The sequence below is a fragment of the Pseudophryne corroboree genome, chromosome 4 (genome assembly GCF_028390025.1).
Source record: "Pseudophryne corroboree isolate aPseCor3 chromosome 4, aPseCor3.hap2, whole genome shotgun sequence".
Lineage (NCBI taxonomy): Eukaryota > Metazoa > Chordata > Amphibia > Anura > Myobatrachidae > Pseudophryne > Pseudophryne corroboree.
Window position 1 is genome coordinate 771,319,214 of NC_086447.1, and position 14,633 is coordinate 771,333,846.

Here is a 14,633-nt window from a genome sequence, read left to right on the forward strand (position 1 = left end):
TACGTGGGCGACTGCCGTGATGTTTTATCCCACTGGAGCAATACCGGCTGACCTTGAAGCAGAGGTCTTGCTAAGCTTAGAGCATTATAAATTTACCCTTAGCTATATTTATGCGGAGAAAAGTCTCCAGACTTGATCACACTCCCTGGAAATTTTTTCCTTGTGTGACTGCTCCCCAGCCTCTCGGGCTGGCCTCCGTGGTCACCAACATCCAAAACTGAATGCCGAATCTGCGGCCCTCTAGAAGATGAGCACTCTGTAACCACCACAGGAGAGACACCCTTGTCCTTGGATATAGGGTTATCCGCTGATGCATCTGAAGATGCGATCCGGACCATTTGTCCAGCAGATCCCACTGAAAAGTTCTTGCATGAAATCTGCCGACTGGAATTGCTTCGAAGGAAGTCACCATTTTTTTACCATGGCCCTTGTGCAATGATGCACTGATTTTAGGAGGTTCCTGACTAGCTCGGATAACTCCCTGGCTTTCTCTTCCGGGAGAAACACCTTTTTCTGGACTGTGTCCAGAATCATCCCTAAGCACAGGAGACTTGTTGTCGGGATCAGCAGCGATTTTGGAATATTTAGAATCCACCCCTGCTGTTGTAACAGTATCCGAGATAGTGCTACTCCGACCTCCAACTGTTCCCTGGACTTTGCCCTTATCAGGAGATCGTCCAAGTAAGGGATAATTAAGACGCCTTTTCTTCGAAGAAGAACCATCATTTCGGCCATTACCTTGGTAAAGACCCAGGGTGCCGTGGACAATCCAAACGGCAGCGTCTGAAACTGATAGTGACAGTTCTGTACCACGAACCTGAGGTACCCTTAGTGATAAGGGCAAATTTGGGACATGGAGGTAAGCATCCCTGATGTCTCGGGACACCATATAGTCCCCTTCTTCCCGGTTCGTTATCACTGCTCTGAGTGACTCCATCTTGATTTGAACCTTTGTAAGTGTTCAAATTTTTTTAGATTTAGAATAGGTCTCACCTAGCCTTCTGGCTTCAGTACCACAATATAGTGTGGAATAATACCCCTTTTCTTGTTGTAGGAGGGGTAATTTAATTATCACCTGCTGGGAATACAGCTCGTGAATTGTTTCCCATACTGCCTCCTTGTCGGAGGGAGACCTTGGTAAAGCAGACTTCAGGAGCCTGCGCAGGGGAAACGTCTCGACATTCCAATCTGTACCCCTGGGATACTACTTGTAGGATCCAGGGGTCCTGTACGGTCTCAGCGTCATGCTGAGAGCTTGTCAGAAGCGGTGGAACGCTTCTGTTCCTGGGAATGGGCTGCCTGCTGCAGTCTTCTTCCCTTTCCTCTATCCCTGGGCAGATATGACTCTTATAGGGACGAAAGGACTGAAGCTGAAAAGACGGTGTCTTTTTCTGCAGAGATGTGACTTAGGGTAAAAAACGGTGGATTTTCCAGCAGTTGCCGTGGCCACCAGGTCCGATGGACCGACCCCAAATAACTCCTCTTCCTTTATACGGCAATACACCTTTGTGCCGTTTGGAATCTGCATCACCTGACCACTGTCGTGTCCATAAACATCTTCTGGCAGATATGGACATCGCACTTACTCTTGATGCCAGAGTGCAAATATCCCTCTGTGCATCTCGCATATATAGAAATGCATCCTTTAAATGCTCTATAGTCAATAAAATATTGTCCCTGTCAAGGGTATCAATATTTTTAGTCAGGGAATCCGACCAAGCCACCCCAGCTCTGCACATCCAGGCTGAGGCGATCGCTGGTCGCAGTATAACCCAGTATGTGTGTATATACTTTTTATGATATTTTCCAGCCTCCTGTCAGCTGGCTCCTTGAGGACGGCCCTATCTATAGACGGTACCGCCACTTGTTCTGATAAGCGTGTGAGCGCCTTATCCACCCTAAGGGGTGTTTCCCAACGCGCCCTAACTTCTGGCGGGAAAGGGTATACCGCCCATATTTTCTATCGGGGGGAACCCACGCATCATCACACACTTCATTTAATTTATCTGATTCAGGAAAAACTACGGTAGTTTTTTCACATCCCACATAATACCCTCTTTTGTGGTACTTGTAGTATCAGAAATATGTAACACTTCCTTCATTGCCCTTAACGTGTGGCCCTAATAAGGAATACGTTTGTTTATTCACCGTCGACACTGGATTCAGTGTCCCTGTCTGTGTCTGTGTCGACCGACTAAAGTAAACGGGCGTTTTAAAACCCCTGACGGTGTTTTTGAGACGTCTGGACCGTACTAATTGTTTGTCGGCCGTCTCATGTCGTCAACCGACCTTGCCGCGTGTTGACATTATCACGTAATTCCCTAAATAAGCCATCCATTCCGGTGTCGACTCCCTAGAGAGTGACATCACCATTACAGGCAATTGCTCCGCCTCCTCACCAACATCGTCCTCATACATGTCGACACACACGTACCGACACACAGCACACACACAGGGAATGCTCTGATAGAGGACAGGACCCACTAGCCCTTTGGAGAGACAGAGGGAGAGTTTGCCAGCACACACCAAAAACGCTATAATTATATAGGGACAACCGTATATAAGTGTTTTCCCTTATAGCATCTTTTTTTCTATATATTTCTAACGCCAAATTAGTGCCCCCCCTCTCTGTTTTAACCCTGTTTCTGTAGTGCAGTGCAGGGGAGAGCCTGGGAGCCTTCCCTCCAGCCTTTCTGTGAGGGAAAATGGCGCGGTGTGCTGAGGAGATAGGCCCCGCCCCTTTTTCGGCGGCCTCGTCTCCCGCTCTTAACGGATTCTGGCAGGGGTTAAATATCTCCATATAGCCCCCAGAGGCTATATGTGAGGTATTTTTAGCCAAAAATAGGTTTTCATTGCCTCCCAGGGCGCCCCCCTTCCAGCGCCCTGCACCCTCAGTGACTGCCGTGTGAAGTGTGCTGAGAGGAAATGGCGCACAGCTGCAGTGCTGTGCGCTACCTTAAGAAGACTGAGGAGTCTTCATGCCGCCGATTCTGGACCTTCTTCTTGTTTCAGCATCTGCAAGGGGGCCGGCGGCGAGGCTCCGGTGACCATCCAGGCTGTACCTGTGATCGTCCCTCTGGAGCTAATGTCCAGTAGCCAAAGAAGCCAATCCATCCTGCACGCAGGTGAGTTCACTTCTTCTCCCCTAAGTCCCTCGTTGCAGTGATCCTGTTGCCAGCAGGACTCACTGTAAAATAAAAAACCTAAGCTAAACTTTTCTAAGCAGCTCTTTAGGAGAGCCACCTAGATTGCACCCTTCTCGGCCGGGCACAAAAATCTAACTGAGGCTTGGAGGAGGGTCATAGGGGGAGGAGCCAGTGCACACCACCTGATCCTAAAGCTTTACTTTTTGTGCCCTGTCTCCTGCGGAGCCGCTATTCCCCATGGTCCTTTCAGGAACCCCATGGTCCTTTCAGGAACCCCAGCATCCACTAGGACGATAGAGAAATAACTATATGGAGACAGTTCCCCAATAAGGCCCTTTAGAGAGACAGAGAGAGTATGCCAGCACACACCCAGCGCCACCAGACCCTGGAATAAAATCCCAGTTAGGACAGCGCTTTTATATAAATATATATAATAACACTCACTGCGCCAAATACATGTCCCCCCCCCCCCCCCCTCTTTTTTGCCCTCTGTGATCGTGTTCAGCAGGGGAGAGTACGGGGAGCCAGCTTCTCTGCATGTGCTGTGGAGAAAATGGCGCTGGTTAGTGCTGGAGGATCAAGCCCCGCCCCCTTAGCGGCGGGCTTCGGTCCCGCTCAAATAATCAAAAAACTGGCGGGGGTTAATAATATACTGCCTCTGCAGTATATTTACATCTGCCAGTGTCCCTTGAGGCTATTAATTGCTGCCCAGGGCGCCCCCCCTGCGCCCTGCACCCTTACAGTGCCCGCAGTTGAGTGTGTGTGTGGGAGCAATGGCGCGCAGCGTTACCTCACTGAAGAACTGAAGTCTTCTGCTGCCTTTGAAGTCTTCTTTCTTCTTCTACTCACCCGGCTTCTATCTTCCGGCTCTGTGAGGAGGACGGCGGCGCGGCTCCTGGGACGAACGGCGAGGGCGAGACCTGCGTTCCAACCCTCTGGAGTTAATGGTGTCCAGTAGCCTAAGAAGCAGAGCCTATCACTTAAGTAGGTCTGCTTCTCTCTCCTCAGTCCCACGATGCAGGGAGCCTGTTGCCAGCAGTGCTCCCTGAAAATAAAAAACCTAACAAAATTCTTTTACAGAGAAACTCAGGAGAGCTCCCCTGTAATGCACCCAGTCTCCTCTGGGCACAAGATCTAACTGAGGTCTGGAGGAGGGGCATAGATGGAGGAGCCAGTGCACACCCATTCTAAAGTTCTTTATAGTGCCCATGTCTCCTGCGGAGCCCGTCCATACCCCCATGGTCCTTACGGAGTCCCCAGCATCCTCTAGGACGTAAGAGAAATAGGATTTCAATTACCTATCAGTAAAACCTTTTCTCATAGTCCACAAGGGATATTGGAGAATCAAGTACGATGGGGTATAGACGGGGTCCAAAGGAGCCGATGCACTTTAAATTTGTTCACTGGGTGTGCTCTGGCTCCTCCCCTCTATGCCCCCTCCTACAGGCAGTTATAGGTAAAAACGTGCCCGAAGCAGAAAGGACATATATGAGAGAAGGAAACATGTCAACAAAGAGTGGTGAGTTTTATAAACCAGCACACCACTAACATACAACGACTAGCAACAGCTGGAACTACAACAGCTGAACAGGTAACCACATAAAAGAGAACCTGCAGAAAGGTCAGCGCACTGAGGCGGGCACCCAATATCCCTTATGGACTATGAGAAAAGGATATACTTGTAGATAATTAAAATCCTATTTTCTCTAGCATCCATAAGGGATATTGGGGAATCTAGTACGATGGGCACGTCCCAAAGCTTCCAGAACGGACGGGAACGTGCGGAGACTGCTGCAGCACCGCCTGCCCAAACTGGGAATCCTCTTTGGCCAGAGTATCAAACTTGTAGAACTTCACAAAGGTGTTCTTCACCGACCAGGTAGCAACTCGGTATAGTTGCAAGGCCGAGACTCCACGGGCAGCCGCCCAGGAACAGCCCACTGATCTTGTAGAGTGGGCCTTCAGAGACTTAGGAACAGGTAAGGCTGCCGACACATAGGCCTGTTGGATAGTAAGCCTAATCCAACAAGCAATGGACTGCTTCGAAACAGGACAACCTTTTTCTGCGCATCATAGAGAACGAACAAGGAAACAGTCTTTCTGATCCGAGCTGTTCACTTGACAGATTTTCAAGGCACGCACAGCATCCAATGCCTCCGGAGCAGAAGCGTCAGAACTGGACTGAACCACAAAAGGTTGATTTAGCTGAAACGCAGAGACAACCTTCGGCAGGAACTGCTCTGTCCTCGTAAAAGACAAAGTAGGGACTTTTCCATGATAAGGCCCCCAATACTGAGACACGTCGAGCAGTAGCCAGGGCCAGTAACATCACAGTCTTCCACGTGAGGTACTTGTCTTCTACCGTCATCAGAGGTTCAAACCAGGAGAACTGTAGAAATTCCAACGCTAAAGTCAGATTCCAGGGTGCCGTAGGCGGCACAAAAGGAGGTTGTATGTGGAGTACCCCCTGCAAGAAGGTCTGAACTTCTGGCAACACTGCCAATTTCTACTGGAATAAAATGGAGAGCGCTGAAATCTGGACCTTAATGGAACCCGTAAGCCCTTACCAACCCCAGCCTGCAGGAAACGTCCCAAGTGGAACTCCGCAGGCGGATATGTGCGTTCATTGCACCAAGAGACATATCTTCTCCAGATATGATAGTGTTTTGACGTCACAGGCTTACTGGCCTGAACCATGGTAGCAATAACCTTTTGGGAAAAGCCCTTGAGCTAGGATGTTCCGCTCAACCTCCATGCCGTCAAAAGAAGTCGCCGTTAGTCCAGGTAGACGAACGGTCCTTGTTGAAGATCTGTTCTGAGAAGTAGAGGCCAAGGGTCTTCGACGGACATGTCCAGAAGATCCGCGTACCACTCTCTCTGAGGCCAATCCGGGGCAATCAGAATTGCCTGGACTCCCTGATTTCTGATGCGCTTGAGCACCCTTGGGAGCAACGGAATCGGAGGAAACGGGTAAACCAGCTGGTAAGGCAGTTGTCTACTCCCGGAATGAAGATTGCGGACACTGCTCTTGCATTTCTTTCTACCCAGAGGAGTATCCTTGACACCTCTCGCATGCAGGCTCTGCTTTTGTCCCTCCTTGCCGACTGACGTACGCCACTGTTGTGGCGTTGTCCGACTGTACTTGGATTGCGAGATCCGTGAGCAAAGGAGAGGCCTGAAGCAGAGCATTAAAGATCGCCCGAAGTTCGAGAATGTTGATCGGAAGGAGGCTTTCGTGGGTTGACCACCTGCCCTGGACAGCTCCCCATCCCCTCAGACTCGCATCCGTCGTGAAGAGGGTCCAATCCTGAATTCTGCAACTCAGTAGATTAGAGGACTGCAGCCACCACAGGAGGGAAATCCTGGCCTGAGGCGACAGCCGTATCATCTGGTGCATTTGAAGATGTGATCCGGACCATTTGCTCAGGAGATCCAGCTGAAAAGTCCTGGCATGGAACCTCCCATATTGGATCACCTTGTATGAGGTGACCATCTTTCCCAACAATCTTATGCAAAGATGGATGGACACTCAAGTAGGTCGGAGCACCATGCGGACCATCTCCTGAAGTGTTCTCACCTTGTCCTCTGGTAGGAACACCTTCTGGGCCACAGTATCCAGCAACATCCCCAGAAACAGGAGCAGCTGAGTTGGCTCCAGGTGGGACTTCTGTAAATTGAGGATCCACCCATGGCGTGATAGAAGTTGGATAGTGCGCTCGATATGGAGCAACAAAAAGCTCCCTGGATCTCACTTTGATCAGAAGATCGTCCATGTAAGGGACGATATTGACTCCCTGGACCCGGAACATTGTCTCCGCCATCACCTTTGTGAACACCCTCGGAGCTGTGGACAGGCCGAAGGGCAGTGCCTGGAATTGGTAGTGATTGTCCAGCAGGGCAAACCTCAGGTACGCCTGATGAGGTGGCCAAATTGGAATATGATATCCAAGGAAACCATGAATTCCTGTTCTTCCAGGCACTTAATCACTGCTCGCAAGGATTCCATTTTGAACTTGAATACCTTCAGGTAAGGATTCAAGGACTTTAGATTGAAAATGGGCCGTACCGAACCGTCCGGTTTCGGTACCACAAACAGGTTGGAGTAATAAGTAAACCAAAGAGAAGAATATTCACTGCGCTGCCAATATCAGCTGGTAAAGGGGTATCTTCTGTAAATGGCTAGGAGCTAGAATATGTTTAAGTGATTTATTTTTTCTAAATATCTGTGGTTTTGATGGTAAAATATTACCCAATACATTATCCTGTCTGAGAAAACAGAAGGTAGTAAAGAAACCAGATAAAACATGTCAGGTTATTACAAAAACCACATGGTTTTTTTTAGATGTGGAAAATCGAGGTGTACCATGTGTACACATATGGCACGAAAAACCACTTCGATATCTATACCACTACAGGAGGCTACATATCATTTGAAATCTTTCATTAATTGTGACACTAAATATGTGATATAACTGCTCACTTGTGGTTGTGGTCTTTACTATATAGGCAGAACCACTAGAATGTTAAAAATAAGATTTATGGAACACAGACGCAACATAATTAATAAGAACATTACACATAGTATAATCACGTCACTCTAACAACTTTCATGATAGTAAACCAAACAGCATATCCATCATTGGTTTAGAATCTGTACCTCAGACTAATAGAGGAGGTGATAGACTTGGTATACTCTGTCGAAGAGAAATCTATTGGACGTTGCAATTTAATAGTTTGTACCCTGGAGGGTAGAATTAAATGACTGAATTTAACATAGTACTTTAGAAGGTGTTCTGAGATTAAGGCCACTTAATGGGATGAAATAAATCAGCTATTATTCCCTATATAAAAAGTGGCCATCAAAATCTTAGAAGAGAAATCTAGGTTGATTAACTTACGGAGAAGCTCTCTATCTCTCTAGAGAAATTATGTATCTATTTATTCTGTAGGTCTTCTATATTTAACAGAAATGTAACTACAGAAAATACGGGGTATACTCAATCTCTTCTGTGCAGATGTGCTCTTGGGATCCCAACAATTGGGCTACTAAGGGCAGAATATGATAGAAATGTAAGGGAAATTAATTTTTTGTATCTAGATACTATTATCTATTTTTATAATTGTTACCATCATGAATCCTCATTCAACTTATATATGTTGATGAGTCACTTACATTACTATTTTATAAGACATTCCTGCCTCTCTTTTGGTGTTCTGATTTTTTTTACTGGTTAACCTTTCCCTTTATGTGTTAATAACAGGACAACAATTTTCCTTATATTGTGAATAATACATTGTGTTATACTAATGTGACTATATCTATAGAGATCGATTTTATGTACAAACAAATATACATTGTTTATATTAGCCATTTTATTGTTTATTGAGAAGACCATGTTCGGATGGTGAACGAGATTGAAATATCAATGTATTGGACGGTTACCACGGCAACCACTCTGGGCATGTTAGTAAACATGTGATTCCTGCTGACCAATGGTGATTTACCCAGCATGATTTCCCTCACTTGTCAAAAGGGGATCACGTGAGCGGCACCCGGTCACGTGATTTATAATCAGGAACTAAACATAGTGACAATTGAGATCTAAATGGAATGTAGTGCGCTCACGTGACCGGGTTTTGAGATCGTGATTCTCTCTCTCCGATTGGTCTATGGGGGAACACATGACAGGGTGCGTGTCATGTGAACACACACCGGATTTATTTACTTTCCACAAAGTGTTTTAAATACATGGGATTTCTCCTGATTATGATGTATAAGGTATGTGATTTTATATAATGGATAGGTGGGATTGTCTTCTAGCCTTATTATTTTTGAAATTCATGACAGATAAAGTAAATTATGTCTACACATGTGTTAGTAATTTCCCCTATTATAGGGGTATATAAGTGTGCTCCAGAGACACTGTTCTCATGCTTCTGAGGAAACTGGGTGCTGCTCTGCCCGGAGAAACGCGTCAAGCCTGTTCACCATGGTCTCCAGTCGCCACCAATTTGGTCCATTTATGGACATATTGCACATTTGGGACTGACTTCATCACACTCTACTCCAGTTTATGGATACCCACTGGATATAAGTGCGGAAACCCTGTTGCACGGCAATACAGCACATCTGCCAAGGGACTGCTAGAAATTATCCTGGTTGGGTAATATCCTATTTGAACTGATTGAGAGCTTAGTGTGAAAATATGAAAGTCCTATTATAATGCTTTATTACCAGTGGTGGTGACACGAATAGTGAGAGTGTGTTATTAGAGCATTTATGTTTTAATACATTTTGTTAAATTTTATGATCTTATCAGTCTGTTTATAATTTCAATTTAAATTGTGGAGATGGCATAAGTAACAGAACTAGTTTATTTCCTTTTTTGCAGGTTGGAGTAATAACCCTTGCCTCGTTGTGGTATTGGTACTGGAACAATGATGTGGGACTGGACCAACCTTAGGATGGCCTGTTGCAACGTAACCTGCATAACTTCCAAAGCTGGCAAGCTTGATTTGAAAAATCGCTGGGGAGGAGCACTGTCGAACTCCAGCTTGTAGACTTGAGAAACGAGATCCCTGAACCATGTATCCTGGCAGGAAGTCTTCCAGACGCGGCTGAAGTGACGCAGTCGAGCTACCACCTCGAGATCTCCTCGGGGTGGGTGGGCACAGTCATACTGAGGCCTTAGTGGAAGCAGAACTGGTGGACTGTTCCTGAGAACTGGTGCTTGCAGGTTTTCTGGACTTACCTCTGGTGCCTCTAGCTGCATTGGAGGCACCTCTGGCCTTAGATCGAAATCTGTGAAACCGAAAGGACTGTACAGATGGCCCCGGATAGAAGTGTCTCACCGGCAAGGCCCCAGAGGGTTCCCAGCCGTAACTTTGGAAATCCAGGTATACAATTCAACCCCAAAAGGCCATTCCCCAGAAAAGGGGAGGGATTCCACGCTACGTTTGGATGCTGCGTCCGCAATCCACTGACGCAACCACAAGGCCCTGCGTGCTGACACTGCCATGGCAGACGTCCGAGCATTAATGTTCCCCATCTCCTTGAGGGAATCACAGAGGACATGGGTAATGTCCTGAATGTGCTTCAGGAGGGTTACCATAGTAGCTGAGAGGCCCCCCTGACTCTGCATGGCCCAAGAATGAATAGTATGGGGCATCCAGCAACCCGCAATGACCGGTCTTTGTGAGAGAGGCCGGTTGTAGTGTATATAGGACTTTAGGATAGTCTATCTTCCGATCCCCAGGATCCTTCATGGTGAAGGAGCCCGGAGCAGGTAGCACCGCCTTCAACAGGTGAGAGACTGAGACATCCACGCCAGGGGGTTTCTCCCAAAATTTTCTACCTTCAGGAACAAATGGGAAAGCTCGCAAAAACTTTTTGGACACTTGGAATTTTTGTCTGGATTTTTCCAGGCCTGTTTGAATAAGTCATCTAACTCTGGAGAATCAGGGTAAGTGACATTGGGCTTGTTTTGTACAAAGGAAAATGACTGCTGTGATGCAGTGTCCTCTAGAGGGAGATTTAGCACATCCCTTATAGCCAAAATGAGGGGTTCAATACCCTGAGTGGAATCAGGATCCCCACTAATGAGATCCAGGTCATCCCCATCATCTTGCATATCATCATCTATCAGATAGCAGCGCAGGTAAACCACGCTTCTGGAGACCTGCGCGAGAGAGGAGGGGGCTGTGCATCAGCCCTAGCAGCTAAATCTGCAACAGCTTGTTGCAGTAGCTGAGTTTTCTGCACATTAGAAGTGAGCTGGGATGACATATCAGACATCATAGTTTTAAGAGACCCTAACCAGTGGGGCTCTGGACCCTCTCCCCAACCTCTTCACTAATTTGCGAAGATTGACTCCACAGGAAACAAAGTCATTAGATAATGGAGAGAATCTGGTGTGACATATACTGCACAGCTTGTGCTTACCCATATTTCACAGTAAGTACAAAAACATACACAGACAGTTATAATGCAAGCCTGCCCTACTGTATGTGAGAGGAGACACAAAGAGGGGGATGATACCAGCACACCCTGAGCTGCACAGCTCCAGTGAGACGGTCAGCTCTGTAAAACACAGTAAACACTAACAAATGTAGTCCTAAATAGGCTCAGGATAGTGTACACAAGCGGCTCTCCCCCTTTGCTACACCCCGAGCTGCACATATTTTTTATACTGGCAAAGTCTTCTAAACGGCTTAAAACAGCGCACAAGTGCTAGTCAAGCAGTTTTGTACCAGTTTACAAATGGGGGAACCTAGTGGGACCCCCCAGGGAGAGTCCCGAATGCTGTACTCACCACCGATGTCACCTTCAGGCAGCGTTAGGGGTGTGCGGCGTGCTGCAGCTGTGACAGCCAAGGTGCAGTGCTCCGCTGAACAATCACCCCTCAACGGGGAAGCGTCTCTGCTCCTCGTAAGGCCTGTGGCCGCCCCCCTAACTCCCACGGCGCAGGTATTCTGTTGCCCAGACAGCATACTAAAAATAATAAAAGTTTTAAAAGAAATTGAAGAAGACTCTCTGGAGCTACAGAGCTGTGCATCCTCTCCTGAGGGCACTTTTTTCTAAACTGCCTGTGGGAGAGGCATAGAGGGGAAGAGCCAGCAAACCAAGTGAAGAAATTTAAAGTGCACTGGCTCCTTTGGACTCCCTCTATACCCCAATATCCCTTATGGATGCTAGAGAAATGTAAAAATGTAATACTAAAACTTTGCACACAGGAACAATGTGTTGGCTCCTTACTGTGCCTATTGTCTACTAAACAATTTCACAAGTTTATTATAGCAATATATACCTCAAGGAGCTCTGAGGAGACATCAAACTTCACCGCCTTGCTGGTTTCCTCTTCCGGCTCCACACGTTTATAAAACAGCATATAAGCACTGTGGGTCTATAGAGAAACATACATAACCTGCTTGTATTATGCCACACATTACCAGCAGCTTTCGCTAAAGCCTTGTCGAACATATAAATACCTTTTCAAAAGAGAAGTCCATGAATTTATCGGTTACAGAATCATATGTCTTTGTCTAAAGGGAACAGAAAGATAAGAAATTATAAAATGCTCCACAAAGCATTAACAAACTGTCTACTAAAACATGAAAACATAAAAGAGATTTCACTACATTAATGTGCTATGTGCCAATTTAGATGAAGTTTTCCAAATGACAACAAGTGAACTTACAGTCATCTCACCACCAAAGCACTCCGAAGCAAGCTGAGCTGAATCAAATGGCTTTACTTCAGCATCATTGAAGAGATACCTGAGATAAATAAAATTATTTAAAAAATAAATAAAAACAATAAAAGTATAACAGAATTACACCTCATTTTAGGGTTGATGATCTTTTTCCATTTAAGGCTTTTCCAAAAAGTGCAAATATATTACACATAAATCCAACCACATAGCACCAAGAGTGGAACATTCCATATCCAGACCCCCCACAGCAAACTTTGAAAGGGGTAGCGATGCGGTCCACTCTCCCATTGCCCATAATCTGCCCTTTTGAGACACATTTGGGCTTCAGTACGCTGAGTGAGTTTAAGCAGCTGTGAAACTAAAACTGTAGCACGCAGGGATTGGCATCTACAGGCCCCCACTCACCCCTGGGCCCCGTAGCAGCTGCATCCATTGCAACAGCTGCAACTCCACCACTGCATGTCATGTATATCCATATAGTGACACAAACAGCAAAACACCTTCAATTTGAAGAGGTGTGAGTAGTCAAATAAACCTTTATGTCTAATAGCATATTAATGACTTAGGACTGTAATCTTGCCTGCTAGCAAGCAACAGTGAAACATAAGGAAATGAACAGGCAGGGACAAGGCACATTAGGGTACACTATCCGAGACTGGCTTCCCCTTTAGAATCCAGATTCTAAGAAAATCAATCCATGGCAACCATGAGAATTCCAACAGTTTTGGCAATTCTCGGCAAAAGCATTTTCTATTTTAATAGTTTTGGGCTCACAGTGATTAGGCAAACAAGGCTATTTTTTTTTAATAAGGGTACTGAACAAAAACATAAGGAAGCCCCTGTACATTTTGGAGCCTGGGACATGAGGCTGTTGCGCTTTAGAGTCCTCTTTTAGTAAACAGGAGTATTCTTTGTTTTTTTCTCGACAGTGGATCCTTTCCCCTCCCACACAAGGGAGTGCCCAAGGTTTTCAAAGTCATGTATTGGTTAACAGTTCATAGTGTATACTTTCAGTGCCTTTAACCTAGTAGAACACTAGAAAGGGGGGAAGCAAATGGGTTTCATTTTATCAACTGCTCCAGATCATCAGTTTCCTGATTCAGTTCTGACCCTCTGGTTCCATTACACTTCCCACTCTCTCCTCAAAAATGGATTGATGCTGGGGGTAGTCTAATAGGCAAGATGATTCACTCTCAAATCCATATGGGCTTATAGTTACCAATCCATAAACTAGCTGCTTATCGAGCATGCAGTCAATAGATCTACAGCATCTAGTTAGACTCAGGTCAACATGCATTAGGTTGACAGTCAAAAAGTCAACATGGTCAAAAGGTCAACAGTGCTTACGGTCAATAGGTTCAAATAGTCGACATGCCAATGGTCGACATGAGGTTTTTTGGGGTCAACCTTTACATGTTTTACCATGCACGTGGACTACGATTGGGAATAGTAACCTATGCCGAGCACAGCATGTCACCATGCATGAAGTGAGGGGACTCGTGCACTAATTGGGAGTCCACATACTCAGGCGATGAAAACGACATAAAAAAAAAAATGTTGTGTTGACCTTTTCCTGTGTCAACCATTTTCCATGTTGAACTTTTTGTGTCAACATTTTGTACCTGTCAACCTTTCATTGGTAGACCTAATGACCACATCGACCTTTCGTCCATGTCAAACTTTTCACAGTCCACCACATGGTGTCGATCTAATGACTGTAGACCTATTGATCCGTAACTGCTTATTGAAGGTTTTGTTTTCCTTAAAGGATGTGCCCTCTTTTATTTATATATATATATTTTTTTTTAATATGAATGAGTCAAACATTACATACAAAATACATAAATACTGTGAATAGGGTCTGTGCATGGAGATAATGACCGCTTACCATTTGTTATTTTTATAAGCATGTGGGTTCACAATATCTCTGATGAAGCTGTAGTAATGACCACCGTCAGCAGTGCCAGTATGAACAGTAACACCTATTAAATCATACTCATAGCTCTCTGTCTCTTTTAGGTCTTCACCTTCCTCTTTAAAACCTAAGTAGTAAAACAACACACAGTCACACGGACAGCCAGCCACTACACCATCAGGGCAATGGGCAGATTTTTTTAAGAACATAAATGTAAAAATGCCACATTTACTCCAGGCTGCAATCAAAGGTTTTGGTATATTTTGTTGACAGCCAAAATGTGGACCGCATAATGTCGACATGCTCTGAATGTCAACAATCAGGATGTTGCTATGTCAACACTGACAAAATCATGACACT

The 14,633-nt window shown here is 45.7% G+C and overlaps 1 protein-coding gene across 6 annotated transcripts in view; it reads right to left on the minus strand.

The window, feature by feature from the left end:
- USP34 (ubiquitin specific peptidase 34) overlaps nt 1-14,633 on the minus strand; it is a 438,538-nt gene that overhangs the window by 126,524 nt on the left and 297,381 nt on the right. For all 6 annotated transcript variants that reach the window (XM_063918244.1, XM_063918241.1, XM_063918240.1 and 3 more), the window contains 4 exons: nt 14,247-14,400; nt 12,344-12,422; nt 12,135-12,188; nt 11,954-12,049 (listed from right to left, as the gene is read on the minus strand). In XM_063918244.1, the coding sequence (XP_063774314.1) occupies nt 11,954-12,049; nt 12,135-12,188; nt 12,344-12,422; nt 14,247-14,400 (383 nt within the window). The remainder of the gene's footprint in view (nt 1-11,953; nt 12,050-12,134; nt 12,189-12,343; nt 12,423-14,246; nt 14,401-14,633) is intronic.